Source organism: Vanellus vanellus (genome assembly GCF_965231255.1).
Source record: "Vanellus vanellus genome assembly, chromosome: 13".
Lineage (NCBI taxonomy): Eukaryota > Metazoa > Chordata > Aves > Charadriiformes > Charadriidae > Vanellus > Vanellus vanellus.
This window is the reverse complement of record NC_138918.1, coordinates 21,876,464-21,903,587: the sequence shown is the minus strand read 5'-3', so window position 1 is coordinate 21,903,587 and position 27,124 is coordinate 21,876,464. Positions and strand designations below refer to the sequence as shown.

General features: G+C 48.6%; 1 protein-coding gene across 1 annotated transcript in view; it reads right to left on the bottom strand.

The window, feature by feature from the left end:
* The window catches only part of PSD2 (pleckstrin and Sec7 domain containing 2), a gene marked incomplete at its 5' end in the record, with an annotated part of 44,998 nt that overhangs the window by 2,234 nt on the left and 15,640 nt on the right, over nt 1–27,124 (bottom strand). The window contains 8 exons of the mRNA XM_082489975.1: nt 258–402; nt 1,461–1,618; nt 8,486–8,556; nt 9,753–9,943; nt 13,526–13,569; nt 14,710–14,799; nt 22,557–22,615; nt 26,659–26,771. Of these exons, the coding sequence (XP_082346101.1) occupies nt 258–402; nt 1,461–1,618; nt 8,486–8,556; nt 9,753–9,943; nt 13,526–13,569; nt 14,710–14,799; nt 22,557–22,615; nt 26,659–26,771 (871 nt within the window). The remainder of the gene's footprint in view (nt 1–257; nt 403–1,460; nt 1,619–8,485; nt 8,557–9,752; nt 9,944–13,525; nt 13,570–14,709; nt 14,800–22,556; nt 22,616–26,658; nt 26,772–27,124) is intronic.

Sequence of the window (27,124 nt, the reverse complement as noted above, 5' to 3'; positions counted from 1 at the left end):
AAGACCAATAAACAAGCCAGAGCCAACAGCCATACAGCCAGGAGTGTGTGCATAGGGTTGCTTTATAGCCATTGCAAAGGAAGCATTGGCCAGACACTGGGATTTGTCACCGACTGTCCAAGTCACCCATTCCACTGCCCTGAATGTGTCTATCAGGTAGGAGCTGGGGGAGCTGCAGACGGGCTCAGCCTGAGCTGCATGACAAAGGGCTGGTGAGTGCTGGGCACCCCTCCATCACCCCTTCTCTCACGCTTTACCTGGCACAGCTTTGTCATGGACGAAGGCAGGAGCGGGCGGCAGAACTTCTTCATGGAGCAGATTGCAGCTGGGAAGGCTGGGGCAGAGAAAATGGCAGCAACAAGGTTGATTCGCAGGATCCAGGAGAGCATTTCTTCCTTACTTCTGTTATGAAGGAGGAGAGAAGAGAAGAGGTGTCTGTAAATGCTCCTGACCCAGGACCAGCCATCTCAGAACAGCCCCAGAGCCAGCCACTCTCAAGAGGCCCATGCTTTGAAGCCATTTCTGTGCCACCCTGGGTTGTGAACAGAGGAAAACACTGCTTAATTGGCTCTGTTACAGTGCCTTAATGATTTCAGGGCTGTTGTCTGCCTCTTGAAGCCCTGGAAGTCCTGTCTTCCTCATCATCTCTGGTTGCATTCACTGAGGAGCTGGGGAGAGGTAGCATGGTGCAAGGGCCAAGGATATCCTGCTCTTTGGAGAGTGAAAGCCACAAAACAGAGGTCCCACGGAGCAGAGTGGACCCCTCATTTGTGTCATTCGTGGGACACTGCCCAGGGTTCCTCATCAGATCTGTTCAGGCGCTGCTCCCCCCAGCCTTTGAGTGGGTTTTCACTGCACAAATTCAGATGTCAAACTTTAGCTTGACATTCATACCCCAGCCCAACTTACAACGTCACCTATCTCAGCAGGAGACAAGAAAAACTTCAGACAGAAGATGACTCAATCACACTTGACACTTATCAGCAGAGCAACTTTCCTCTGCAATAGACTGACAAAGAAAGAAGATAAACCTGGCTGGGGAGACTTCTTTAATGAGCTTTAGACAGGTCCCCCATCAAAAGCTGGCAAGGGGAACCATCAGCTCCTTAGTTCAATGCACCGTATAGATTTTTGTTGATAGACAACAACAGACTGACAACAGAAGTTAGTAAGGGGAGCCCTTTACTCAGCCCTTTACATCCCAGCCCATCCTGCTCAGCCCACCTTGGTGACAGATGAGAAAGGACCTCCAGGACCAAAAGTGACCGGTAGAAACTGTGACCCCATGGCCAAGTCCTTTGCACAGCCTTATAGACCTCACCCTCAGCCCTCCTGCTCAGCACCTTCTTCCCCCGTCCCGTCCCGCCCCTAGGTTTTTCCCCTAAGGCATGTATTGATCTGGCCAGGTGGCTGGAGGTCATGCTGCCCATCCAGGCTCTGCAGGAAGAGCTGGTACTTACGGGGCCTGGAAGAGGAAGACTCTCCAGTCAGCTGTCTTCAGCTTGAGCACGTTGGACTTCTTGCTGTAATCAGAGGCTTTCGTGGCTAAGGCGTGGTGCACACGGATGGCGTTTTTCAAATCCACTTCAGAGAGGTCTTTGTCAGGTTTATATTCATCCTGTGAACAGGAATGTTAATTGGATAATGACAACACTAACATTTGCGGGCTACTTTAATGAACTTGCCTTTCTCTCTGTGCTATAATCACAGAGTGCCAAGACCAGGAAAAGCACTGCTTTGTACAGTAAATGCGAGGAGCTGATAATGATAATAATTAACATCTGGCAACTTCTTCCATCATTAAGTTCACTGGGAAGATGTGAAGAAGGAGATGAAAGTTTTAAACATAATTATCAATAGTTATCTCTAACACGGCACATGCCTGAGGCTTTGGGGGAAGGCACAAGACAGGGCCAGGTTTCTGCAGAGCTTCACCCATAGCGCAGAGCTCAAGCCAGGATGCAACTCCTGGTTGTCGGCAGGTATCAGCGAGTGCCTGCCCTGGTGCTGCAGCTTTGTGTGGCGGGAGGATCAGGGCTCTGGTTTTGCACCGTCTCGGGCAGCCCTGGAACAGCAGCATTCCTGCAGCCAGTGCACCTCTGTGCAGGTGTGGGGCTTGCTGGGCTGTTGCCGGACTGAGCATGGCCCATTTGAACCACGCTTGGCCTCTCTTTAGTATGTGTACCCCTTTGGCATGGTCCCTCACGTAATTCATTAGACTGGCACTTGCAAATCACAGCAGCATTCCCTGTATTCCTGCTTTACTTGCTCCACCGAAGGACAATTTCACACAAGCAGGGAATGTAGCAATAACTATGTATGTATATATTTTATAAACAGATAGAAAACACTGAACACGGGACTCTGAAAGGATGATCTTGGCACAGCACTTTTTATGAAAAAAAAAAAAAAAAAGGAGTTCAATCAATCCTGTGTTTACCCTTCTCTTTCTCAGTGACTGAGCTCCCAGCCACTTAAAGCAATACCCTCCTTCCCACTCTGCGCCCTTGCCAGTTCAACAGCTGGTCCAACCGGCTGGTGGGATAGAAGGATGGACAGGTGGATGGATGCATGCATGGATAGATATACGGATGTAAGAAAACCTGGCCCTGGCTAAAACACACCATGACCACACCACCCCTGACCATGTTAGAAGCCACGTCAGGAGAGGGTATCCCTGGAAGGGCCTGCCCTGCCCTGCTGATTATAGTGCAAACTTACTGGACTAACTCGCTTTTATGTTTTGCTTTCCTTGACTGTCCTTGGCTGTCAGCGCAGGGGTGGCTCTGTCTGATGGTCCTGGTCTATGTGTCCCAGCCCCTCCTTAGGTTTCAAGCTAGAGCTTGGTCTGTTCTACAGATTTGCAAAAAAAAAATGTTTATTTTCCTGTGTCCTGGTGGTACCAATCCAGCCATTCAGGGAAAAGCCATGCTACAGTCTCCTGGTTGCCAACCCTGGTCAGTAAGGCTGTTCCCTGGTGTAGGGTCAGAAAGGTCTTCCCTCTGTTGCTCTTCAGAGCACCAGAGACCAGCACTCCCCAGCCCATGAATATGGCTCACCCAGACCCTTTCTCCTGATGGGAAATAAGCTTCTGAAGCCTTTCCTTCCCTCCTTTTTAGAAGCAATCATCCCATCCGGGAGAGTGGTTGCCATACTGTGTTCACCAGCACGTGATACTTGGCCTTGTGCAAAGAAATGCCCTGAGGCCAGAAATGTCTGGCATGGGCTCCGGCCTCATGCAACTGCCTTCTTAAGGGTGAACCCCAAAGAAAAGCCCTGGCTTTCCAGCAGAGGACCCTGCGTTCAGGGTGACATTCCCATGGGCTGTGCTGCAGGGCAGTATAGATGACCTTTCCACAGTGGGGATTTCAGTAGCCAGAGGAATGGGCCGTTAGCCTTTTAACAAAGAAAAACAAATGCTTTGCCTTATGAGGACATAATACGTTACCCCACTTGGAAAGAAATAGTTGCTTGAGGAAGACATTGCTGCTCAGGCCTCAAATATTGCAGAGAAACTTTCAATTCTGGATGTTTTTCCAAGGCTGAAGCTCTTTGGATCTGAATAAATCTGACTGCGATGCCCATGATCTCTTATTTCAAGATAAGCTTTCTGAAAACACAGTGCAAATAGCTAGGCTTAACGGCATGTAACAAGGAGAAACTGCCATGGCTGTGAACTGGTTTGACTAATGCAGATCTTCACCTTGAATGGTATCATCATGTATTGCCTCTACTGATTTCAGGCTCACAGGCATCTATGTAGGTGTAAGGAAAAGATAAATCTTCTTCTTTTTCTAACGCTGGGCTCAGTAAATCAGCATAAGGTTGAACGAAGCAGGTTGTCTCTACCTTCTGCCTCCCGGCTGGTGGAAACAGACTGCCTTTGCAGGAGTGCATGATGCTGGAGGCTCACTTCTGCATGGGCCAGCTCTGCCACGAAGCTCATCTTAGGATGAGCTTGTGCTGCCATAGTCATGATGATACGGACGGCTGCCAATGCTGAGAGACCTCTGTGTGCTCTTAAACAGGCTCCCTCTGCAAACAGCTCCAAGGCTGTATGATGCCACCCACACACGGCTGGAGGCATCACGGTGCCCAACACTACACCGCAGTGTAGGCTACACCGCGTAGCCTTCCCCTGGAGAATAATCCCATTGCCCTTCAACAAAGCATGTCAGCTCTGCTCCAAAGCCTCCAGCAGTCTCTCTACGTTTTGCCTCACTCCCTTTCTGAGCTTTGATGTCAGTTTAAGTGTGTGCATAAACTGCTGCTGAGGAAGAGACGTGTCCAAAAACATAATAGTAACACAGGTTTAAATCTCAAAGAAACTGATTTATACTAAAACATAAGCAGTATCGCATTCGGAGCAACTTCAGGTAATGTTTTGTCCATACTATAGTACCGCTAACCTCACTCTCACCTTTTTCATGGTGTTATCCTGCTATATGTTTCCTGGCAGAGGGGTTAATTTGGTATCACTGAACTGTTGAATTTTTGTCTTATGTGTCCCGCACTGTTCACACAGGTACTTGTCACTGTGAAACGGGCAAGATACGCTGTGCCACACCATCCCAGTTACCCTTAGCCCCCTGACCCTGAATGGTGACATGTTTATATTTCCCTTGCTTCTCCAGGTGTAGGATGGTGGGGGTTATCAAATTTCAGGGTCGATTTTGGGGATGTCTTCTGCAGGAATTGAGCTCAGCTATGGGCATTTTGTTTCAGAATCCCTCTAAATTCATTTCACTCACTTTCAGCTTTTAATGTTGATGGTGTAGACAGACGTGTGCCTCTCCCACCTGCACAAAGGCTCTGCTTAAACATGCATGGACCACCCCCTTGCCTGGTCTTAGTTTCTGCCGTGGCAGTGCTATGTAGTGTCTTTGGTTCACTCTTCTGATGCCAGTTCTCCCCTGCTGCCCAGCCCTGCCAGCAGGTGGTGGGAGATCCACCACTAATATGACCTCCCCAGCTCAAAGCTTGTTTTGTCAAGAAAAGGTATGTACCTCTTGTGCCTGCCTTCGTAGGGCACCTGGATGGGGTGAGAGAGCCCAGTGCACTGGTCCTGCAGCCCTCTCCTGTGGATTCAGCACACTGAGCAGTGATGTGAATATGGACATGGAGCTACAGAGATGTCTCATGCTCTGGCTTGTGAGTGGGTTTTCCTCTTTTTCCTTTTCTTCAGCTCACATCTACCAGCCTAATCAAACCATTCAATGTGGAAAACTGACCACTGCACCATTTTCAATTGGGTCATGAACTCGGCGCTCCAAGTAGCACTACCATGGCAAGGGCTTGCCTGCATGGGACAGCATCCATGGCTCAGGGCTGCGCTGGGAACTCCTTCATGGTTGGGAGCTGCAAGGGCAGGCCCTGTGGGAAGACCTGTACCCTTTCCAGTACTTCCATATAAAAGCACATCATGCTTTATACCTCTCCATCATTCCTCTCAACACCCCTCTGTGTGTGGTGATTAAGGGTTATTATGCCTGTTTCACAGAGATGAAGTAAGTTGCCAAAGGCCACCAAGTGAGTCAGTGCCCAGTACAGATGAGAGCGCAGGAGAGGTGTGCTCTGCTCCCAAGCCTGCATTTCTTCCTCAAGACTGTGCTGCATCCATTTAGGGGATCAAGCAATTGCTTCAGCAGACTGTGCTAGAACATACTAATCCAGCAATTAACACTGGCAAGTCAATGACATGTGACATCTCTACATCAGCAGGTTTATGGCTGCTGCCTGAATTGCTTCTAACAGACTGACTTCTACCTGTCCACCCACCCACCCTCTCTTCTGCCTATCTTACATCCACCTCTCTCTGTATCTGGCCATTCATCTTTTCTATACATCTGTCTTCCCAGGCGCTCCTTCCCCTTCCCCCTCTCTCTCACTCTTATTTCCACTCAACTACCTCCCCAAAACCAAATTGGTTAGAGTTTATTGTTAAACTTATAGGAATTTCCTATTAAAGTCTAGACCCCTGGTTTGGTCACAGTGAAAAACTGGAGCAGGCTGAACCTGTGCTCCATGGTGTCAGGTGGGTCTGGAAGCAGGTACTTTCTCCTCTTTCTTCACATAAGAGAATCTTTTCCCAGTGATTTGTGCTCAAGCCAGGTTCTACTTTATGTTTATCTGCAGGCATCTTCCGCTGAGAGCTTGGGAGGCTGTCACATCATTTCCTTCCTGTATTGTGCAACTCTCTTGTTCTGCAAACCAACCCATTGGCAAGAAATTGCACTAAGACTCGACAAGGCAGGTGGATGTTTATCCACTCTCGCGGTGCTGGGAATGTTTGGAAGTGGCAGGGCAAGGACTTTGTCTTTGTGGACTCATCCTTCTGTCCTGTCTCTGCAAGCCTGATAGAGATTGTCTACAGCCAAGCCCAGCCCAAGGAATCCTCTGAAGAGGACCATATAAATTCTGGCAGCAGCTCATGACGAAGAAATCCCTCTTTGCCCAAACGTTCCTCAGGTTAATTTTTGTTGTTCCAAATGCTGCTTCCTTGGGGCACCCTTGGCAATTCCGGTCCCTCCTGCACATCAGTCATGGCTGTTATTTATCAGACACTTTCATAACCTAGCCAAATCTTAGGTGTTTTGCTTCTTCAGTCCTTGTCCATAAAGAAGGCCCTCAGTCTCTCAACCATTTTCTCCTGAGGGTCACCCAGATAAGAATGTTGGTCTTCTAACTGCTATGTCAATCTCATCCTCACTCTCTTTTTAAATTCTAAACATCTAGTACTAACATGATAAACTACATTAACATAACAGTCTGGATGGTTACTGCTGCTAGCCTTGTACAGCAAAGAAAACCCAACCCCTCTGCCCACTGAGGAGCAATGACACTTAGTGTTTGCTTCATGGCTCCTGGTGCTGTCCAACCAGTCAAGAAAATCTTAAGTAAACTGAATTTTGGTCCAGCATGGGAAGAAAATTCTGTCCTGAAAGTGTATTTCATTCCAAATATATACCCCCTCAACAGACTCATCTAAGAGACATGCCCTAGAAGTCCTTGGTGAAAAAATCATTTAGATCCAAATAGTTCCTGTGATTTTGATGAAATTGCCTTTTTTTTTTTTTTGCATAGAAGAACTGTCCTAAAATTAAATGGTGATGGTAGCTCTGTACAAGTTAAATCCTCATGCATCACCATGGTCAGCATGCGGACCTCTTTGGTGGACTCTGGAGACTTATAATGAGACAAGAGACTGAGATATAAGAAGAGTGCCTCTGACTTGAAGACCACCACACTTAGAGGGCTGGAGAAGATCTGGGATCTCCTGTATGCTGCAGCTTCCCTCAGCTACAGAAGAGAATGTCAAAGCTGTAAAAATACCACTTGGCTAGCGGCAACCCATACTGTAAATTACGATCGGCTGCTGCCAGATTTCTGTTGGCTTTGTGACGTGCCATAGGATCTGGCACAACACGAGAATCATTGGGGTGTGCTACCAGCTCTGAGTCATAATTCTATGTTGCCCTGAGGATCCTTTTGCCTTTCTTATATAATCCAATGTTTGTTTACTCTCATTGCTTTGGAGATAATACTGCAATACATAGGAACATCTACCCACAGGGAGTGCTGTTCCAGCAAGGTGAGTTCAATGGGTTACTGCACACCATGTGCTACTAAGGTAGTTCAGACCTAGTTCAGTGGGTTATGCTGTTGCATGATGAACAGACATTTGGCATCCCTGGCTGGCTCACACTGACATTCAAGTGAGCCCCTATCCAGATTCCTTGAATTTTCCCACAGAAAAGACTATCCATGAAAATCCTCCTAGCATCCAAGTATCTTGAAAGGCAGCAAGCTGAATGCTATAGCGTGCAGGGAAGCTCTTCCATGGTGACTTTGCCTCCCATGAGGACCTAGGATTTATACTTGTGTTGACTAGAGAATAATACTTGTGTTGACTAGAGAATAAACAGAGGTGAAGACAGGCAGGAAGTGTCACTTGGCAACCCATGGAAGGACCCAGCTCAGCAAGGTCCTGAAGGAGAAGAGAAACTTTAAGCATGGTCCATACCAGACTCAGTGAAGCTGCTCATAATCAGATCTAGGCTAGCAAATAAAACAATAGGCAGGATAAGACTGGTCTGATACTAAGCCTCTTCAGCTTCCTATCGCGTGTCTCACCAACATCCCATTTCACCTATTCCATATCATCTCTTCATTCAGCCTCCCTAACAGCTACCACTTGCTGGGGCACTTCTGCAGAACTCTTGCCTCAATGTTCCCTCTTTCATGCTGCTTGCTGTATGGCCCTCTTTTGAGGCTGTGAATAGTGCCCTTAGCATGAACACCACCATCAAAGATGATGGCATCCTCCAGTTCTGTATACTGGTCTCTGGAAGAGCTCTGTAGATGTCCATGTATGCATTAGGGCATGGATTCGCCTCTACATGCATCTATGGGTCTCCTGCGTAGGACAGCATGACTGCTTTGGAGACACCATGAAACAGCAAATGGGATAGTCCACCATGATTACCTTTTGTAAATAAAGGACGGTCCCTTTAAGCACAGCATAAAATTTCTTCCAACCTCTTCTTCCTCTGGGAGCTAAAAAAGTAAGAACATTTAATTATACATGTCTGCTTCTGCCAGTGCTGCTTGACCTCCACATTTCTGGTGAAACCAACCCTTCTCCTGACCCACCACAGGCATGCACTGATGTCCAGACCTCATACATCTCCACACTATTGCTTATGAGTGGCTTGTCTGCAGGGACACGTGTTTAAGACACATGGGCTGGGAGATGCAGCCTCCCAGCAGGAACACAAGCAGGTCAGAACCAGAGATGAGCTGGTACAGGGGTACCAGTGGACACATGCAGGAAGTCTCTGCTCCTCCAAACCCAGGTTCATGTTCCTTGGACTAAATGCTTGAGAAGCAGAGACATTCCCTGAGCTCCTCTGTTTCAAATGATTTAGGCAGACATACCCTGGATAAGGCAGCTTCCGTTCCACTAGGGAGGGAGCATTACCACCAGCCATCTTGACAGACTTGGGGACAGAGAGCTTGCTGGAAGCTGGAGAGGGGCGGGAGGTGAGGGGAGCCATCTACTTCACCACAAGACATCTGATCCTCCAGGCATGGGCTATTAAGAAAATGCTGGAAGCAAGGGAGACCTTTGGTGGTAATCTCTACTCAAGACTTTTAATCGGCTGTGGTGACTGGGCCAGTCATATCAATTAGCAAAAGGGGTTATCCAAGGTTCCATTAATCTCTGCTCATTAACAGTTCCCAGAAATATTTTCCTGTACCTTTCCTGTAATCCCATATGCTGACAGCAGAGCTATGAGGCGTCCTGTTGCCCAGCAAGCACACAGCAGCTGTTTCCAGCACATGGCAGAATATGGACAGGAACGAAGCTTCAAAGACCAGACTGTCCCCAAGGCCAGGGCTGGGGTGGACAACTGCTGTGGAACCAGCCTCATTCCATCTCTCAGAGTGTGGGATCCAGGATTATGCCCATGAACAGGATGGAAGACCAGGTCTATCTGTGTGGTACAGGCACTGCTAGATTCCTTGGCAGTGAGAAGGGAAGACTGAGGCCTCCTGAAAACATTCATGTCTACAAATGCCTCAAAACACACTCCTTTCCCTGTGCCCTGGCATTCATGGATCTGGGGATCTCTCTTGTGTTCCCTGGGATGTGGTAAGGAAATGCCTTCAGCAGGAAAGCAAGGGAGAAGGCTAGGGCAAGGCTCTGGTACCACCTAGGGCACACCTCCTTCTGTCCCATTAACACGTACTTCTCTTCCCATCCATGTCTGCATGGGTTTTACGCGTGAGGACACCGTGCTTGTAGGTGACTGCGTTCAGCGCTTGGGGGATGTCCAGGAAGGGGTTGCTGCTGTCAACAATCCTTGTGACTTTCTTCGCACTGGCTCCGAATTTGTCATCTACCAGCTCCGAGAGTGATTTCCTCAACTCGTCCTCATCACTTGGAAACAAAGTCAGAGAAGAGATTGAGTGGAGGACATGTGGGCCGGGTCACAGTGTGCCTTATCTGCTTTGGTTTCAGAGTTATTTATTACAAGACTAGTCAGAGAAAGAAAACGAGAGGAGATGCAGGGACTGTAACACAGAGTGTGCCAATGATGGTGATCTAGGAGTAGTGTTGGTGGCAAGTAAAGGTCCCAATGGTCCCACTGTGAGGTTACTCAAAACAGGTAAGGGAATGGGTGCTTGTCTGAACACCAGGAAACTTCAGACACACCATTGCTGAAGACTACAAGCATTTCACAGGGAGTCTCCAATTCTGTGCCCTAAACCCAAAGCTTAAGGAAGCTCTTTGCCGAAGACCAGGTATCACCAGGATTTCTCAGCCTCTGAGAGGCAGTCCCTGGGGCCTCCTAGATACTGAAGGAGCTTGAGGAATGTCCTCTGCATCTCTAAGGAACAAAAGCTCTGCAGACATTAGGGAGATGGGCCACGATCAAAAAACACAAACTCTGGAATAGGTTATACATCAGCTCCCCATTTATGTCCTCAGGGCGGGCCAGCAGAGAGCAAGAAATGATGGTCATTGCCATTAAAATTGCTTCTCCTCACTGATCTCCTGGTCCTGGACCCTGGACAGCAAGGGCTGAGCATCTTAGGGAAGTGTCTGCTGATGTCACCAAGCTTGGCTCTTCCTGTTTGGAGTAAAACCTACTCCGGCGCATAGAAATCAGAACTTGTATGGGAAGTGGTATTTCCCAATGTCCCTGGGACATTAAGGAGGGAGAGCAAACAGGGAATTTCTGCCCAGTGTGATACATGTCAATGTTTAAATGCTATGAGTGGTCACCTTAGGTTGCTGATTAGATTGGGACCAAACCTCAGCTGAGGAGTGACACAGGGATAAATCCACTAGCTGGGATGCGAGCAGTAAAATACCACACTTCCCTACCTGCAGCAAGCAGATGGCCAAAGCATCAGACACTTTTTGGAAGAGAAGAATGATTTGTCATTCCTCAGCACCCACAGGAGTCCTGGGGCTTGGGCAGAGCCCAGAACACTATGCCTGGGTGGGGAGTTAGTGGGGTTCAGTTCTCTGAGCTGCACCAGAGGGACTCCTCTGAGATCTTGCTTGCTGCTGGGATGATGGTGGTATACCTGCCTGCCCAGTTAGGCTTTGTGAGCAAGGGCATTTCGTTCCCTGGGATGCACAAGGACAGAAGGCAGAGGCGAGCAGGGAGAAGAGTGTCTTGCTTGTGCAAGGTTATGACTCAGTGTCACGTCTCTGAAACAGAATCAGGTACCCCACGTCAGGGAGCATCTGTCCCACAGCAGAGGAGCTGAGAGGTCTGTCGTGTTGCAGCCTGTCCATCTGCAACCAAGCAGGACACCCTGCAGCAAGGCAAGTCCCAGGCCAGTGTGGGGTGAATGAGGGGGTGCAACGATACAAGTGGGGTGGGTGGAGGAGGGCAGGAAGGGGTCTAGATGCTGCTGACTGGAACTGCACGGCTGTGGAGGGACCTCAGGGGCTGACATCCCTGGGATGTGCCCGAGTCAGGGAGGCTGTGCTGGCAGGCGTTGTGTAACCACTGCCCGCATCCAGCCAGCAGATGCACTTCTGCTGAACTCCCCTTACATAAACCATCCCACCGGCACCTTCTGCAGAGCTACAGAGCTCCCTCTCGTGACTATGTCCACCCGCGACCCGGTCTCTGCTGCAGAGCTCATTGCTGCTTTCACGCAGATGCCATGCAAGACTATTTTAAAAGTGAAATCGATGCTATGTAACCCACTAAGAAACCATTGCCCTTACAGGGCCACCGGCTGGCTGTGTCCCTCCTGAAGGAGACACTGGACCACAGTGAGCATTGCTGCCATCCGAGCATGGCTGGCAATGGAGGCTCCTGCTCTGCAAAGCTTGACTCAGGTAGCTGGGGAGGGATGTAGGATCAAACAGTCTCCAGACACTTTTCTGGCCAGGACAATATGAGGAGAGGAGCAGGTGATGGAGCTAGTGGCCCAGAAGGTCTTACTCAGTCCCACAACCTTCTGGAGACAAGAGAGGTCTGAGGCTAAGGAGGAGAGGAAAGAAGAGAGAAGAAGAGAGGAGACGACAAAGAAATATCCACTGTGTCAGCTTAAGGCCCCAGGTCTGTCATGGGCTTCCCCACGGCAGTGGTGGGGGGCTGGAGAGCAGAGAACACCCCTCTCTGAGGGTCCTAGCCAGTGCTTTGGGCAGCAGGTGGGTAGCAGAGCAGGGGAAGAAGGACTGAGGAAGGTGCTGTGTGAACCTGTCGTGGAGGCCACCATGCTAGCTGTTCCAAGACTTGTTTCAGGGTAAAAAAATGATGATCTGGAGGAGGATACAGAGTACATCTCATCAAGTTTGTGGATGACATAAAAATGAGATGTACAGGGCCACCACTCGAGAGGGACAGGAGCCTCACTAAGTGCAGAACCCAAGTACTGCACTGGGGTGGAGTGATCCTGCAGAAGGGTTGTCCAGGGCTGCCTGGCTGGGGAGCAGCTCTGCAGAAAAGGCCCTCGGGCTTATGGTGAACAGCAGGATGAACAGAAGCCAGACAGTGTGTCCTGGCAGAAACAGAGGCCAAGAGCGTTCTGGGCTGTGTAACAGCGGCACAGTGAGGAGGCTGAAAGAAGTGATCATCCTCCTCTACTCTGCACTCATTACATCATATCTTGATACAGTAAAGAGTATTAGGCCCCCAATACAGGAAAGGGCACCAAAAAGGTGGAGAGAGCTCAGCAGAGGCCACCAAGATGCCTGGGGGCTGGAGCACTTGCAATGTAAGAAGTGACTAAGCGAACTGGACTTGTTCAATCTAGAGAAGAGAAGGCTTTGGGGGACGTCATAGCAGCTTTCCAATATGTGAGGAGGTTATCGAGGAAACAAAGCCAAGCTCTTCATTATGGTGCATGGCAGGAGGACAAAGAGACAGTGGGCATAATTAAAAATAACAGTGGTTTTGAATGGATAAAAAAAACCGGTCACTCTCAGAATAATTAATCATTGGTTCATGGATCCAGAGGGGCTGTGGGATCTCTGTCCTTGGAGGTTTTCAGGATCAAACCGAACAAAGCCCTGAGCATCCTGATCTGAAATCAATGTTGACCGTACTTTGAAAAGGCAGCTGGACTAGAGATCTCACAAAGTCTCTTCCCGCCTCAGTGATTCTCTGATACTATTTCCAGAAGAAACTATGTGGAAGAGGTGGAAAGTCTCAGTGACCAAAATAACCTCAGATCTTGAGCTACTTGTGCAAAGACCTCTGAAGCACCTGGAGAGGGACCAGCATTTTATAGGTGTAACAGTAAACAAAAGAGGGCATTCCTTTCCTTTAGAACATGCCTGTGGACCCTGTGTTCACAGACTGCCACCAACTTCCCTGTCTGCTTTTGTGTCTAAGCCATAAATAAACCCAGCTTGCCTGCAGGAGGGACTTCAGTGCTTAAGGGCTTGGCAGGAAATGTTCTGGGAGCTTCTGGGGCTAAAAACATGACTCAAGACCTGTCAGCTACTTTGAAAGACACACTATCTCTAAAATGCTTAACGTATACTTACATGGCCCACTCCAGCTTCTCATTCTTGATGGAGTTATATAGTGTCTGAAACAAGAACATGGTATTAGCTGTGTCTCTCATGGAAGACATGTCTGGATTGTGGAGATCGTCTCCGCACCCTGTCTGTGCTCTTGGAGACATACCTTCCTTGCTGAATTGTCCTGGAGAAGTAGTCACCAGTGAGCAGGACAACTATTGTCCTGCTAGACTCTTTTTTGTCTCTGTGCCAGGTATTGGACTAGACACATCATCAGCAAGAGAGGTCTGGCAGCCAGCCTTGCTCAGGAGGTTGGATATGACATTTTTTACTAATTCTGGGTGCTGCACCTAGTCCTGAGTGAATCCTGGCCTACACAAAGATGGTAGAAGACTCTGAGGTATGCCAAGACACCTCCAGTGTCTCAACTAGGGGAAAGGGACAGTGGAGGCTTGAACACTGCCCTGAGAAGCAAGGGAGGGATGAATGACCTTGGGTACCAGCTTTTCCAGTTCCTCCTGTGGCAAATTCCAGTGGCTTCCCTGGGGCACTGGGAAAGAAGCAGGAAAGGGCTAGGAAAGCAGAATGGGAGGTGGCCCTGAACATACTGAGGGTTGGGGTGGTGTGAGGTCTGCTGGGAGGCAGGGGCATCATCTAAAGCATGATGTGACACCCCTGATGTGGCAGTGGTCATTTCAACCTCCTTCCATACAGCAAAATCCAGGTCAGGCTGCCGGACCTGCAGCAGGTGCAGACAACAGTGGTGGTGTTAAACGATGTGGAAGGAGGAAATACTCACTTTGGGGTGTTTAACCAATGGTATTGAACTAGTTGTGTTGGACCACTACATCTAATTACATGGAAGTGAAGGCAGAGAAAAGTATCAGTGCCAGATGATCGTATTTGGAGGTGGGAGGTACCTTGTTCTGTGCATTGTCTGGGGCATCACAGAGCTACCATAGAGGAGTGGGACCCCTGGTATGCTCTGAGAGCAGATATGCCACAAATCTGGACAAAATACCACCAGGGAACAGATCTCTGGTGGCTCACTGCAAGTTAGCAGAAGCTATTCACACGGGTTACAATTCTTCTAATGAAACAATTGTGCATCGGAAAATGCTGATCCAAGGGCTCAGAGTGTCCCAGCAGGACTAGGTGGCACTACAATAATAATGTCAGTATCCCACTGTCTATTTATATCACGTTACCTTCAGCAAATCCTTTGCAAAGTCCTTCCCATCATTCAGCCCATCCAGGTTTGTTATGAACTGTTGACATGACATCTTTTTGCCAATATTCTGTAAAGCAAAGAAGCAGCTCATTAAACTTCTGGAGAGTTTTGACTTTCTTCAGAGTGTCTTTTTAAAGAACAATTTTATATGAAGCGGTGAAGCCTGGGTTTGCCTCAAGACCTCAAAGCTAAAAGGTCTTCTGCTCTGATTTTCTATTGGGCTCCTTGCTTTATTTGCTCATGCCAGCACCCAAATGTTTCAAATGACCTCTTTTTTAATGGTGGAGATAAAACACCTGAAAATAACCTCTCCGGCTCTTGCTCCAAACTTTCTAAGTGATCTCACCTCTGGTCTCCAGGTTGGTGCTGGTACAGGGTCTGTGGGTCAAAACTCAAGACAAGCACTCACACTGCCTTGAAATTCCAACGCTTGGATGGGTATCCAAGCCTGCCGTGTGTGAAATTGTGTGAGCATGCAGTGTCAGCATCTGAAGATAGCCAGCATTGGGCAATGACTCGTCCTTCACGGAAACTATTATTTTTGATTGCCATTACGAAGAGAGATGATCCAGCTACTGGTACGGTGTGAACTTGAGTGCTGTGGCATGTGAGGGCAATACACGTACACTGGGAGAATCTTGCAACCTGGAACACGTTCATCACTCACTAATGCCAAGACTATTTGGTGCTGATGCTGCCAGGTCATCTGACATCCCTGATATCAGTCTGTGGCATCTGTTTTCCCAAATTCTTTACCCCTGAATCGCTTTCTCAGACTGCAAGAGTCGAGGAACTGGAGGCAGGTAGCCTTTTTCCAAGCCTCTCCCTGCAATCCTACCTCTCTGAAGGACTGGAGTAGAGGTGTAGAGGAGTCAGTGGGACTTGTAGGGTTCAGAAAAAGGAGTCTGATACTACAAAGGAAAGATAGGTGTCTCCATTGCCATGTCATATTGCAGCCTTCAACGCTGGAGTGAAGTCCCCAAGGATGGACACCATGGTGACATCACATGGAGTGGACAAGGGAGTTAGTGAGAGGAGAGCACGAGCTGCCACCAGCAGTCCTAAGGATCCCAACAGCATCCTGATGCTGGGTGGGCTTTGCATCAAGGTACCGACCGGGTGGCCATCCAGGAGGACTTGGGAGGATGGCCAAGAACAGCAGAGCCAGGACCCTGCTTAAGGACTCAGTAAGGAAGAAGGGCCTCACTGGGTCACTGGGAGGGGATGAAGCTGCAGCAGATGATATAGGACATGCCCTACCCGGCAAGATGTGTCCCCATGCAAGAGAACAACCTCTTGAAAGAGATCGATGCAAGAAACCCCTGCCCACAAACATGCACAACAAATGACCTGGAGGTTTCTTCCCAAGTGAAAGCATCAGCAAAGAGTGAGGCTTTGGGATTAGCCCACAGTGCCCCCCCCCACACCTGCCATCTGTGTGTGCAGACATAGTACACAGGGAGCCGGTGCTGCCTTTGAGCAGCTCTGCCTGATACTCTTAATTATGCCTCCTGTTGGTGCCAGCTCCAGATGAGCTGGCACCCTTGAGAGATCAAGAAAAAGAGGGATAAAGCAGTTACAAATCTGCAGTGCCTGGGGACACGGTGCAGCAGAACACGCAGTCTCAGCCATCTTTGCTTTCTCACAGGGGAGCCCCACGGACGATGCCCATAAGTGGACGCCATAGCTAGAGGCTACTGCCAGCTAGTGCTCAGTGGGTAGACTAGCTGCAGAAGAGCTGCCGGGAAACCTGCAGGCACCCTAAGTTTTTTCAGCAAAGGGAAGAGAGATTTATGCACTTGCTGGCCGGCGAATTACAGCCAAAAGTACCAACACACCAGCAGCACAGGGGTGTGTGGATGGAGAAAGGAAGGAGGGTGAGAGAGTGCATAAAAAAATGCAGTAATGAACTTCCACGAGGGAGGAGGTTTGGAGGTGAGGTAGATATGTTGCCTGAGACCTTGAGGCACCAAATTACTTTGCGTAGAGAGAAGGTGACTACTACAACCCCTGCCTTGAGGCAGGAAGGCAGAGCGCACAGCACAGGTCTTTCTGCCTGTGGAGATCTTGTTGCAGTGATCCAGCAAGGAATGCAGAGGCCAACACATTTTACATTTTAGGAAGTGAGTGGATACAGTGAGATAAAGTGGCAGAAGTTACCAGCCTTGCAGGCCCTTCTTTGGGTTTCTTGCATATTGCATCCAGGACATATATTAATCCCAGGGGTTGGCTTCTTTTTTATTCTGTGCTCTGTCTCTTTCTTTTGCACAAGAAGATCTCTGAGCTCAAACTGAGACAGCAGCCACACTGTGGAAAAGCAGCTAATTGCTGAGCAATTGAGAAGGATGAAAACATGCCCTTTCTCTGGCAACGAGAAGAGGTGATGAGAAAGCTCCAGCAAGGATGCTAATCCTGTGAATCTGCTTGTTGGACAAGGTTGTTGAAGCACTGCAGAGTCAGGGGCAGGATTCAGGGTGGCTGTCAGTAGGATTCAGCACAGGATGCTGGGGTGGCTCAGATGCAATGCAACCTCAAGTCAACAGTATTTTAACACTTCAGCTCACTGCTTTGAGAAATGGGCTGGAGCCAGCCACTCAAATACAAAGCCCTGCAAGGGCCTCCAAATCAACACCAGCTGAACAGAGAAAACAAAAACCCACTTCAGGACAGGGACTTTGCAGCTTCACTTGATCAACACTCGCAAAGGAAGAGTTCTGTGATCACAAGTGCCTCATCATCAATGGCACCAGCACCAGGGCCTGCCTGAGCTTTCGCACACTACAACAGTATTTAGCAAGTATGGGGAATCCCAGGAACAACTCTGGAAAGGGCCAGTAGGAGAGTGCAGTGGGGTGTCTTCTTACCAGTAGGCTATCTTGCTGATTCAGCAAAATCATCACATGTGATGTGAGTAACAGGGGTAATGGCTTTAAACTGAAAGACAGTAGATTTAGATTAGATATAAAGAAGAAATTCTTCACTCTGAGCATGGTGAGCCCCTGGCGCAGGTTGCCCAGAGAAGCTGTGGCTGCCCCATCCCTAGAGGTGTTCAAGGCCAGGTTGGACAGGGCTTGGAGCAACCTGGGCTGGGGGGAGGTGCCCCTGCCCATGGCAGGGGGGTTGGAACTAGTTGATCTTTAAGATCCCTTCCAACGTAAACCATTCTATGATTTTATGTGGACATAATCTCCAGGGGAATATATCTGCACACCTCAAAGCTCAGTGTTCAGATTTTTTATGTCTCTTACTGAACTGGGACATCTGGGTAGGGAGACGCATCTTCATTTCCGGCCAGCCACACAGATGAGGACATTTTGCTTTTTTGTGGTGTGTCAGTCACTTACCAGCAATAGAACAAGCCAACAAGACTGCTTCACAGCCAATCGTATCTACTATTCCTGAAATGTCCCCCTGGCGGAGAACTTCATCCCATCTTTGCTTGCTCCAGGCCATGCAGCAAAGCATGAGAATTCACTGTCAGACAATCAGCTAGCACCATGGTGTGCTTGGATGGACAGCGAGTGAACAGTGGATTAAATAGATGAGAAGGAATGGGTAGTTAGATGAATGGGTAGAGACAGTATGGGAATGGGTGGACAGAGGTGGATGAGTGCAGAGAGTGTATAAGAATGGAGAGATGCAGAGACAAGGTGCACAACGGTGGTTAGAGAATAAATCCGGAAGAATGAGGTTGATCTGATGGTGGGTGGACAGGGCTGATCCCGCCGTCCCATTGTTTCAATCAAGTGTAAATCCCCTGTTTATAGTTGGGTTCTTGCCTCCTCTGGGCCTCAGCCATCTGCTGCCGGGCTGTTTCACCTAAGATGATCGCAGACCATCACCTGAAGTGTCTAGGGTGGCTCTATCCACCTCCAGAAGACTCTGGAGTGTAGGCTGGCATTCCTTGGCTGTTGCCAAGTCCCAGCATTAGGAGGCTGGGCAGGTGAGTATGGAGCTGGTGCTCAGTGGGAAAAGCAGGTGCCATGTGAAAACCCAGGAGGAGAACTAGGTTCCTGGGGGCCAGAGGCCATAAAGGGTGGCTATCTGGGGTGCTGTCCCCAGTACTCCCTCTGTGAGGTGTTAAACCACTTGAGCTTGTGGGCTGGAGGCCCTAGGCATCAAATGTCTCAGCTGCAAAGTGGTGACTGGGGTACATCTCCTGTGAGCTCCCCAGCATGAGCATCATGCCCCTAGCAGGCCCTGTTTTCACTCAGGCTCTTTTGATCTCTTCCCAAATGCTCATCTTCAGGGGAAAAACCACAAACAACTACATTTATACTTCATCATGAAGTGAGGGTCTTTGGTCTGACTGGACCAAGGGATCTGGTAGCGGATGTGTTCTAGGCTGCAGAAACAAAATCATGTCGCTGCAGGGAACAAACCCACAAACTTTGGGTACCAATGAACCCTGGGCCACATAAAGCTGCTGTGGGCAGACTGGTGTCACTCTGCAGGTGATGCCAGCAGCTGCTCGTATCTCAGAGCTCTTCAGCTCTCCCAGTGTTACTAACACATCACTATTGCTAAAACCAAACCATAAGCTTGGCTTAAGGAGAATATCACAGGGTTTGCAAGATTAATAGCGATGGACATGTGGAGTTAGGAGCTGCCAGGGGTCCCATTTCAAGCTTTGTTCAGTGGCATGAGAGGTGCTGGCCTACATTTTGAACAAATGCTAAAGCTTGTCACCTTACAATGCGACTCCAGAAGCTGGGATTTGCTAAAATACCAAAATGCAACCGTGAGTGCTGGATGCATAGGTGTTGATTTATCGGTGTCTTTCCGTGGCCAGCAGTTCTGAACAAGGAGGGATAACACTGACGGTTGAAAAGGAGGCATCCCAAAGCTTTGTCTCCAAGAGGCAGAGATGGAGCAGAGGAGTGCTTACTTTCTCGTAAGATCTCCTGGAGCTCAAACAGCACCACCAGAGCAAGGTAGAGAGTGCCAACAAACTGGATTATACCACAAGGCTTGTAATGTTTGTTGGTGACTGCTGGCTTTTAAACACCAAGTCCAGGTGATTGTATGAAAATGGAGTGTCTCATTTTAAAGACAGTAAGTTTTCTGGACAGTTAGGGACAGGGTCTGAGTGCACCTGTGGTAGAAAATCAACAGTACTAAGGCAAAACTCTGGTGTGGCCAGGTACAAATCTCATGTTTTAAAGCCAGTCTCATTACTTTTAAGCCTGAACTCAGTATATGTGATGGTCACTGCTGGAATGACTAGCTCATTCTAGAGACACCGATGTAGGGAACTGCTACTTTACAGGGACACATCAACCACCCTTTCCTAACCAAAGGAATTTCCCACTCCATGGCAATGCACAGTAAAACACTGAAACACACACAATATTAAAAAAGGGAATAAAATGAAAAGTGATATGCAATATCATGACGGCATCTTTAACAAAAAGGGGTGAGAGATCAAGTCACACAATCCCAGGTACACTGCATTTTATGGAGGTTTCTTTACACAAGGAGAATTTCATGTAATGCATATCAGCTGCTAATGGGTTGCTAAGTAGTGAAGGACACTGCACAACCACTTAGGAATCCAGACAAACAATTTTTTTTTTTTTTTTTTAACACAGAAAAAAACAAGTGAAATGGCAGTGCTTTAAAAAAAAAAACACTAGAATGACTGCACTTACCACCTGGTAAAGGGTTAAAGAGCAGAAAGAGAGGTTCCAGGAGCAGAAGAAAGAAAAAAAAAAAAAAAAAAAAGGAGGAGAAGGAGAAGAAGAAATTAATGTTACACATGCAGAAAAATAAAGAGAAGATTTCTCAGTGAAAAGCTCAGGCATTTCTACACCTGGCAAAAAAATCATTTCTTCTTACCAGGCCTCTTAGCCAGCTTGCCAATGAAAAATAGAAATGGTGAGGTTTAGGGGTTTTTTTGCCTTGTCAATAATTTCTCTCTTCCCAGAGACTTATTTTGGATTTTTTTTAATTAAAAAAAAAAAAAAAACACAAATAAAATAAGATTATTTTGGAGTGAAGTTGCATAGTTTGCCTTCTGCCACAATGCTGCTTTTGCTTTTGCAGGAAATACTTTTATGAAAATATTTCCTTGGCTCTAACCATTTTGGCGGAAGGATGAATGCTGGGTGAGACCCTCCCAGAAGCTGTCCCCACTGCTATCCCACTGCATGCAGAGACACTTTGGCTAGACATGTTACTGGCAACCATGTGGGTGGCAACAGACCCAGTGGCCAGTGCAAAAGTTGGTCATAGGCTGCCCGTTCCCCAAAGGATGAGGCTGCAGCAGCTGTAATCAGCTTGGTGCAGGCCACTGTGCACATCTGGAAAGGATGCTCTTGCTGAGACCAGTAATTCCCTTCACTGACTGCTGTGTTCAAACCTTGTCATGAAGCAGTATCTGTGCTGTAATGATGGGGAGGGTCTCCCAGGTGGACTGTCAGGATGGCACCGGTGAAGCTGGTGGCCTTTGCATCTTTGCCTTCATAGTTGAAGAGCACTCATACAATATCCTCTTCCCACCCCGCACAGATAAAAGCTCCTCTCAAAGGTGTTTATAAACCAGTATGCAAAAAAAGAGCTAGGTTATAGCCTACTGTCCCCTCATTAGCAGGCTAATGAAGAGAAAATCAGGGAAGTCTCTGCAGATGCAAAACAAATTGTTACCAGCTGGAGGCAGAAGAGGACTCTGATGATACAGCTTGGAAATCATGGGATTGTGGAGCAGAAAAAGGGTGTGTAGGTTTCACATGTATGGGCTCCTATAACAAGCTGTCCCCCCATGCCCCCTCCACCTTCACACAACTTCTGGGGATTCTGTGGCTCCAGGTGTGGGCTTCAGAGGGGCTATGAAAGAAAGTATTTCAATGACCCGAGACTTGAGGAGCCCCTCTACTCCTGTAAAGGGGCCACGGCCCCCTAAAGCTCACAGCCGTGCTCTATGCCTGTACCATAAGGCTGGAGAGCAGGGAGGAGATCTGGGTCAATGGTGCCTATATACTTCCACAGCACTGAGAAGGCTGCAGAGTCCATGCATACTCCCAGATGAACGCTATGGCTGGGGTCTCCAAGAGTACACAATGTCCCAGTGCTGCCCTCTATGCTCAGTCCCATCCATCTTCCCTCTGCAGTTATTTTTCCTCCCACTCTGCTCTCCTCTCTACACTCTGGTTGACCTTTTAGGAACAAATCCAACCTATCCTGCCTAAAAAAGCCTCTAAAAGGTGATGAGAGATTTTCTTAACAGCCTCTGCTGTTTTTCAACCACACCTTTGGGCAATGAGTTCTGCTCACCCTGCTCTTTGTCCAGAGGCCTCTCTGATATGAAACTCTCCAGCGGCTGGCTGTTACATCTTGGGGAAAAGAAACAGCTGGGAAATACTCTGTATTTTGGGAAGGAAATGTGAAATCTACACCTGTATGAAACCACTGAATCCTTTGCAGCAGTTTCTGGGATGAGAGGAGACTTGGGTTTCTGCACCACAAGAAACAGCAGCACAATTGCTGCTGCTGCTTGCCAGCCTCACAGAGACTGGTGGTGAAGACCCCTCCATGAGACCTTCTGGGACAGGGCTGATGTGTGCAACAGGTTTGGGAAGAAAGCTGCATTGCCTGTGCCTGTAACTGGTGTCAGCAGGAGATATGTATGCCTGTGGCTTGAGGGTGGAGTGACACTATGAAGACTGTCCCCAGGTCTGGGATTGGCACCCAAAATTCCCACTGGAGCTGGTCAGAGTACTGTCTGCTGACCTATCTCAATTTTCCAGCAACACATCCTGCATAAGGGGGCAGACCTCTATACTGGAAAGGGAAAAAAGGAAGGATGCATCTCCGAGCACTACTTACGTGGCCGTGAAGGTCTGTGTTTAGCAGCATCAGGGCACAGGTGAGTGTATGAATCCCATCTGAAACACACAACAGTCAGATGGCTGTGATTACTCCCCTTCCCACGTGGTTTCGATGTTTGCTGTCTTGGCAGCCCACCCATTGCAGAATGAAGGCTAGCTGCTATGCCTGGGGGCCTTAAAGAATACTTGTTTCTTTCAGCTGCACAAGATAGTTAAAAAAATGAATAAATCCTCTTTTCCTTCAAACTTTACCTTTTCCTGAAATGATCACTGGGTAATTGGCTTTAAAGCAGTTTTGTAAATGGCTTTCTAAAGACCAGACTTCTTGCTGAGTCTTCCTCCATATCCATTTTGGCCAATGCTGTTGCAGAATGGGGCAGAGATCCCAGCAAACAGAGCTAGTTTCCCCCAGTTGATGACAGTGAACTCAGGGGTTTGTCCTGAGGTCTTCAGCCATCATTCCTGGGCACCCTATAAGCTATTGAGTTGTTCAACAAACATTACTACTACAAATGACAGCAGCATTTTTGGCTCTCTGACTTAATAAAACTCACATGAAGTTTTATTTCCATTTGAGACAGCACAGCACCCTCTTCTGTACTAGGTAGCCTGGTGGCTTGTTGTTATTTCAAAACTACGCTGTGTCCTGAAGCTGTTCAAGGTCAAGAGACCAGTCTCCATGCACCACCTCACAACAGTGAGATGCAAATGCACTCTGGCACGTGAACTGGTCCTTACAAGGATATCAGAAAAGGCCCAAAGAGCACCAGGGAGGAGGCAGGGGCAGAAATAGTGCAGGATTGGTCTTTGGCCCTACTCTTGGCATGACTTGGTGTACTCACACGGATGGGCTGCTCCACAGACCAAGCCAGACATGACATGATGCTCCTGGTTTATCTCCCTTGTGCACGCTGCTCTGTGAATTGGTGCCCTATGGTCAGGCTGTGACTTACCCCGAGGCGCGGCTGGGGAAGTGACACTGGTCTCCTCTTGTGGGGGTAGATAGATGTGCAGCCACAGAGAGCTAGCTCTGGCCCGTCCCCATCCCAGTCAGCCACTAAACAATGGCACCATTTGTGTGGAGTACTGACAAGCCCTGAGCACCCCATGCTCAAGCCCAAGCTCTAAACACTGCCAGCTAAAGACAACCAAACACACGAGCCCAGGATGAAAGCAACAGAGCACATGAGCTTATCCCTTTCCTGGAAGAACCATGGTCTCTGGGGAAGGAACATTTCTCATGGGAACATCACCTATTTCTCTATGAGGGCTAACAGTCTTGGGGACATGGTGTGATGGACATCCCCCTTCAAGAGAGAATCAGTTCCTAAGAAACTGATCACTTCCTTCCTTCACTTTCCCAAGAAGCAGATTTGGGCTTAGGACAATGTGCCTCCCCACTGTATATTTTGGAGTCTCTGTGGGAGGTTCTCTGGGCTGACAACTCCACGTGGCTTTACTGTATGACTTTGGTCAGGTAAAACATGTCCCACACGGCCCCAAGGTGGAGCTGGTGTCCCAAAACCTGCTATTCTCTTGCTGTTGTTTGTCTCAGTTTCATTTACTTTTGCTCTTGGCTCACATAGTGTCACAAGACAACCATATAGTTCTTCCATGTCGGGGCTTCATCAGTACAGGAAAGCACTCATAATGTGTCCATGACACATTTCTCTCTGGGAGAAAAATGAGCCACCCTAGTCAGCAGGTCAGAGCTTCTGCCACCCTCATCTGCAGTATCCTATCATACAGGCTGAAGTGACCCATGGTTCCATCAGTGGTTCCACCAGTGTTTCCATCAGTGGAGGAGTTACGGAATCAGCATGTAGCAATGCCCTGAAATGTCTTAGAGGGTTTTAAGACCTTCTCAGCCACCTGAACATCTCCAGACAGAACTGTCTTGACTCTATCATGCCTCTATGCCAATAGACCACCACAGCCAGAGGTGTTTCTTTAGAAATCTAGATAACACAGTGGCTCAGATTTCATCTTGGTGGAAGATCCTTTGCAAGTTAAGGCTGGATGTAACAAGAAGGAACTACTTCCTGAAGAAAGAGCTTGCAATAACTTCCTCAAATTACCACATATCTAGTGCATGCTTTTGCAGTATCTGCAAAAGATGTGACCTGAAGGAGCCACTTTGCTTCCCTTCATTGCATCAGCTTCAAGTAGTACTTGGATTACAATTGTATTTTTCGAGCCCCATTCAATTCCAGTACTGAGCGCAGCTCTGTCCTGCGTGGGACTCACTGAGTTTACATTTAGTCTGCAGATCCAGAGCAAATGGTGGTCCTGCCCAGCCTTGTGAAATGTGCTGCCACCATCACAGGCAATGCTGTGGCCCTAAATATTAATGAATAGGTTATGACAGCAGCAGCAGTAATGTGTTTCAGATCCAGTTTTCCTTAGTCTTAATAGTTTTGTACTGTTCAGGAGTGTAACATTTTTTATGTGGGTCCTACCAGAACAGTGACATCTCCACTAAGGGCCATGGAAGAGTTTTACTTTCTGGCTTCATTATTGTTTGCATTAGCAGGCACCTTCTCACAGAGTGTTCAGAACTGGGATCTAATTTCTCTTCTGAACAGTTGCTGTAGCATGGCTCCATCAGCAGCTTTGTCACCCATGTTGCCATGGCAAAGCTTGCGTTTTGTTTGATTACTCACTGCCCTCCAAACACCCTCATGCTGAAGGGTGTGGGATGGAGTCAGAGATCTGACCCTCTGTGCTCCAGCTCAGCCTCTGCTCAAGTTGGTGCGTGCATGCCCTCACAGTGGCTGTTAGACACCTGAGGACCCTTAGGGGGAGAAAGGGTCCCAAGACCCTTGTCTGTAGGAGTGGAGGTCGACGCAATATGGTTGGGGAACACTTCCAGGGGGAGGTGTTGAAGAGGGGTCAGGACTGGGCATTTGGGATATTTCAGTTGGGAACTGCTGCTGAAAATTCAGCCTGCAGCTTAATATCTACAGGTGGAGGGTCCTTCACTGGGGAAGGTCCTCTTTGGATCAGCGGAGGAGAACATCAAACACAGGGAAATGCAATCTAAACCTGTACTTTATCGGGATAACACTGATCAAAGCAAAGAGGTCATTCTGTTTTGAGAACAGCTTGTGTCCAGTTAGCTTGACAGAGGGACTGGAGGGTTCAAGCCACACTAGGCACTGCTGCTATTTGGGAAGCCTGCAAGACGGAGACAAGCAGGAACTCTCAGACACAAGTGGCATATCGCATGCTGAAGAGGTGGAGGAGGAACAACTGGCACTGCTGTCAGGTCAGCAGCCTGATTTCCACTCATGGGTGCATTTCTAGATGCCTGTAAGCAGGAGTGTAGAGGCATTTGTCTAAGTGCAAACATGGACACGCTCATGTCTGGATGTGTGCATGTGCACATGTGTACCAGGAATGACCTTTCCCATTTTAAAATGTCAGAAGAAACTATATTTAACTTAAAAATAAAATATCGGGAGGGGATGAAAGTAGCTAAGAAAATCTGCAACTCCGGTGAGCCAAGAATTTTACCTAATTGTGCTTTCTCCTTCTGCAGTTGTAGATGCAAGGAACACAACCTCTGTGCGTGGCAAGCCAACAGCATTCCTCAGTCTGCATGGAAGTGTCTTCTTCCATTCAGTGGACATGGTCTTGGGCTGAGCTAGCACCAGCCACTTATTTGCCCACTGCCGGCAACCACTTTGCAAGCCACAACTGCAGTAATTTGCAACCCCTGAGAACCACTCACCATCTCCCTTGGTGGCTGGGCAAAGCATGGCCACTGATCCAGACTATAGCTGAGGAGCTTATCTTCAGCACAGCTCATACAAGAGGACAAGGCTCCCTGGGAGCCCACAGTCAGACTCTCAGATCCTGAGGGGACTCAGCTGGCTCTCTTGGGGGTGTCAGTGCAGCACCCGGTGTCCCCAGTCCCTCCCAGGGCAGGGACAACCAGCAGGGCAGGATGCCAGAGAAAGGGAGAAGCTGCAGCCTTGCCTGCCCCGTGGGTGCTGCTCAGGCCCAGCTGTGGATGGCTGGTTTTACACTCAGGCTGTGTGACACAGGTGCACTGTGAGTGTGCAAGGGACACTAGAGCCAGGGAAAGAAAGTGGTACCTTCAGACGTGCTCTCCTCTGGGTTGCACTGGCAATATCGCCGGGAGAAATGAATCAGCACCCGCTCCCGCTCTTGCGTCTCTCCCATCAGTGGGAACGCTTTCAAGAACGTCCTGCAAAGAGAAAGTGATACTTAAAGATGTCATGGATGAATCCGCTAGGCAGCATCCATGCTAAGGAGGGAGACAGAAAAGGGGTCCTCGGAGCTACTAGGAAGGCCTGCGTCCTCCCCCCAGCCTGCGCATCCCTGGGCCCCTGCAGGTGCAATGCAAAAGGTGTCTACGGAGCCAGCTCTGAGCTGCGTAGGGAAACATGCTGCCAGCTGTGATCCACCTCTGGCTTGACGGCACCAGGGTGGGTTGTCCATCCCAAGGGAAGAAGTTGCTCCCACTTGCTCTGATTTTGTACGGGATGGGATTCCTGGGAAAGCTGCACTCCACCATGGGGAAGCAGGCTGTGGGCCCTC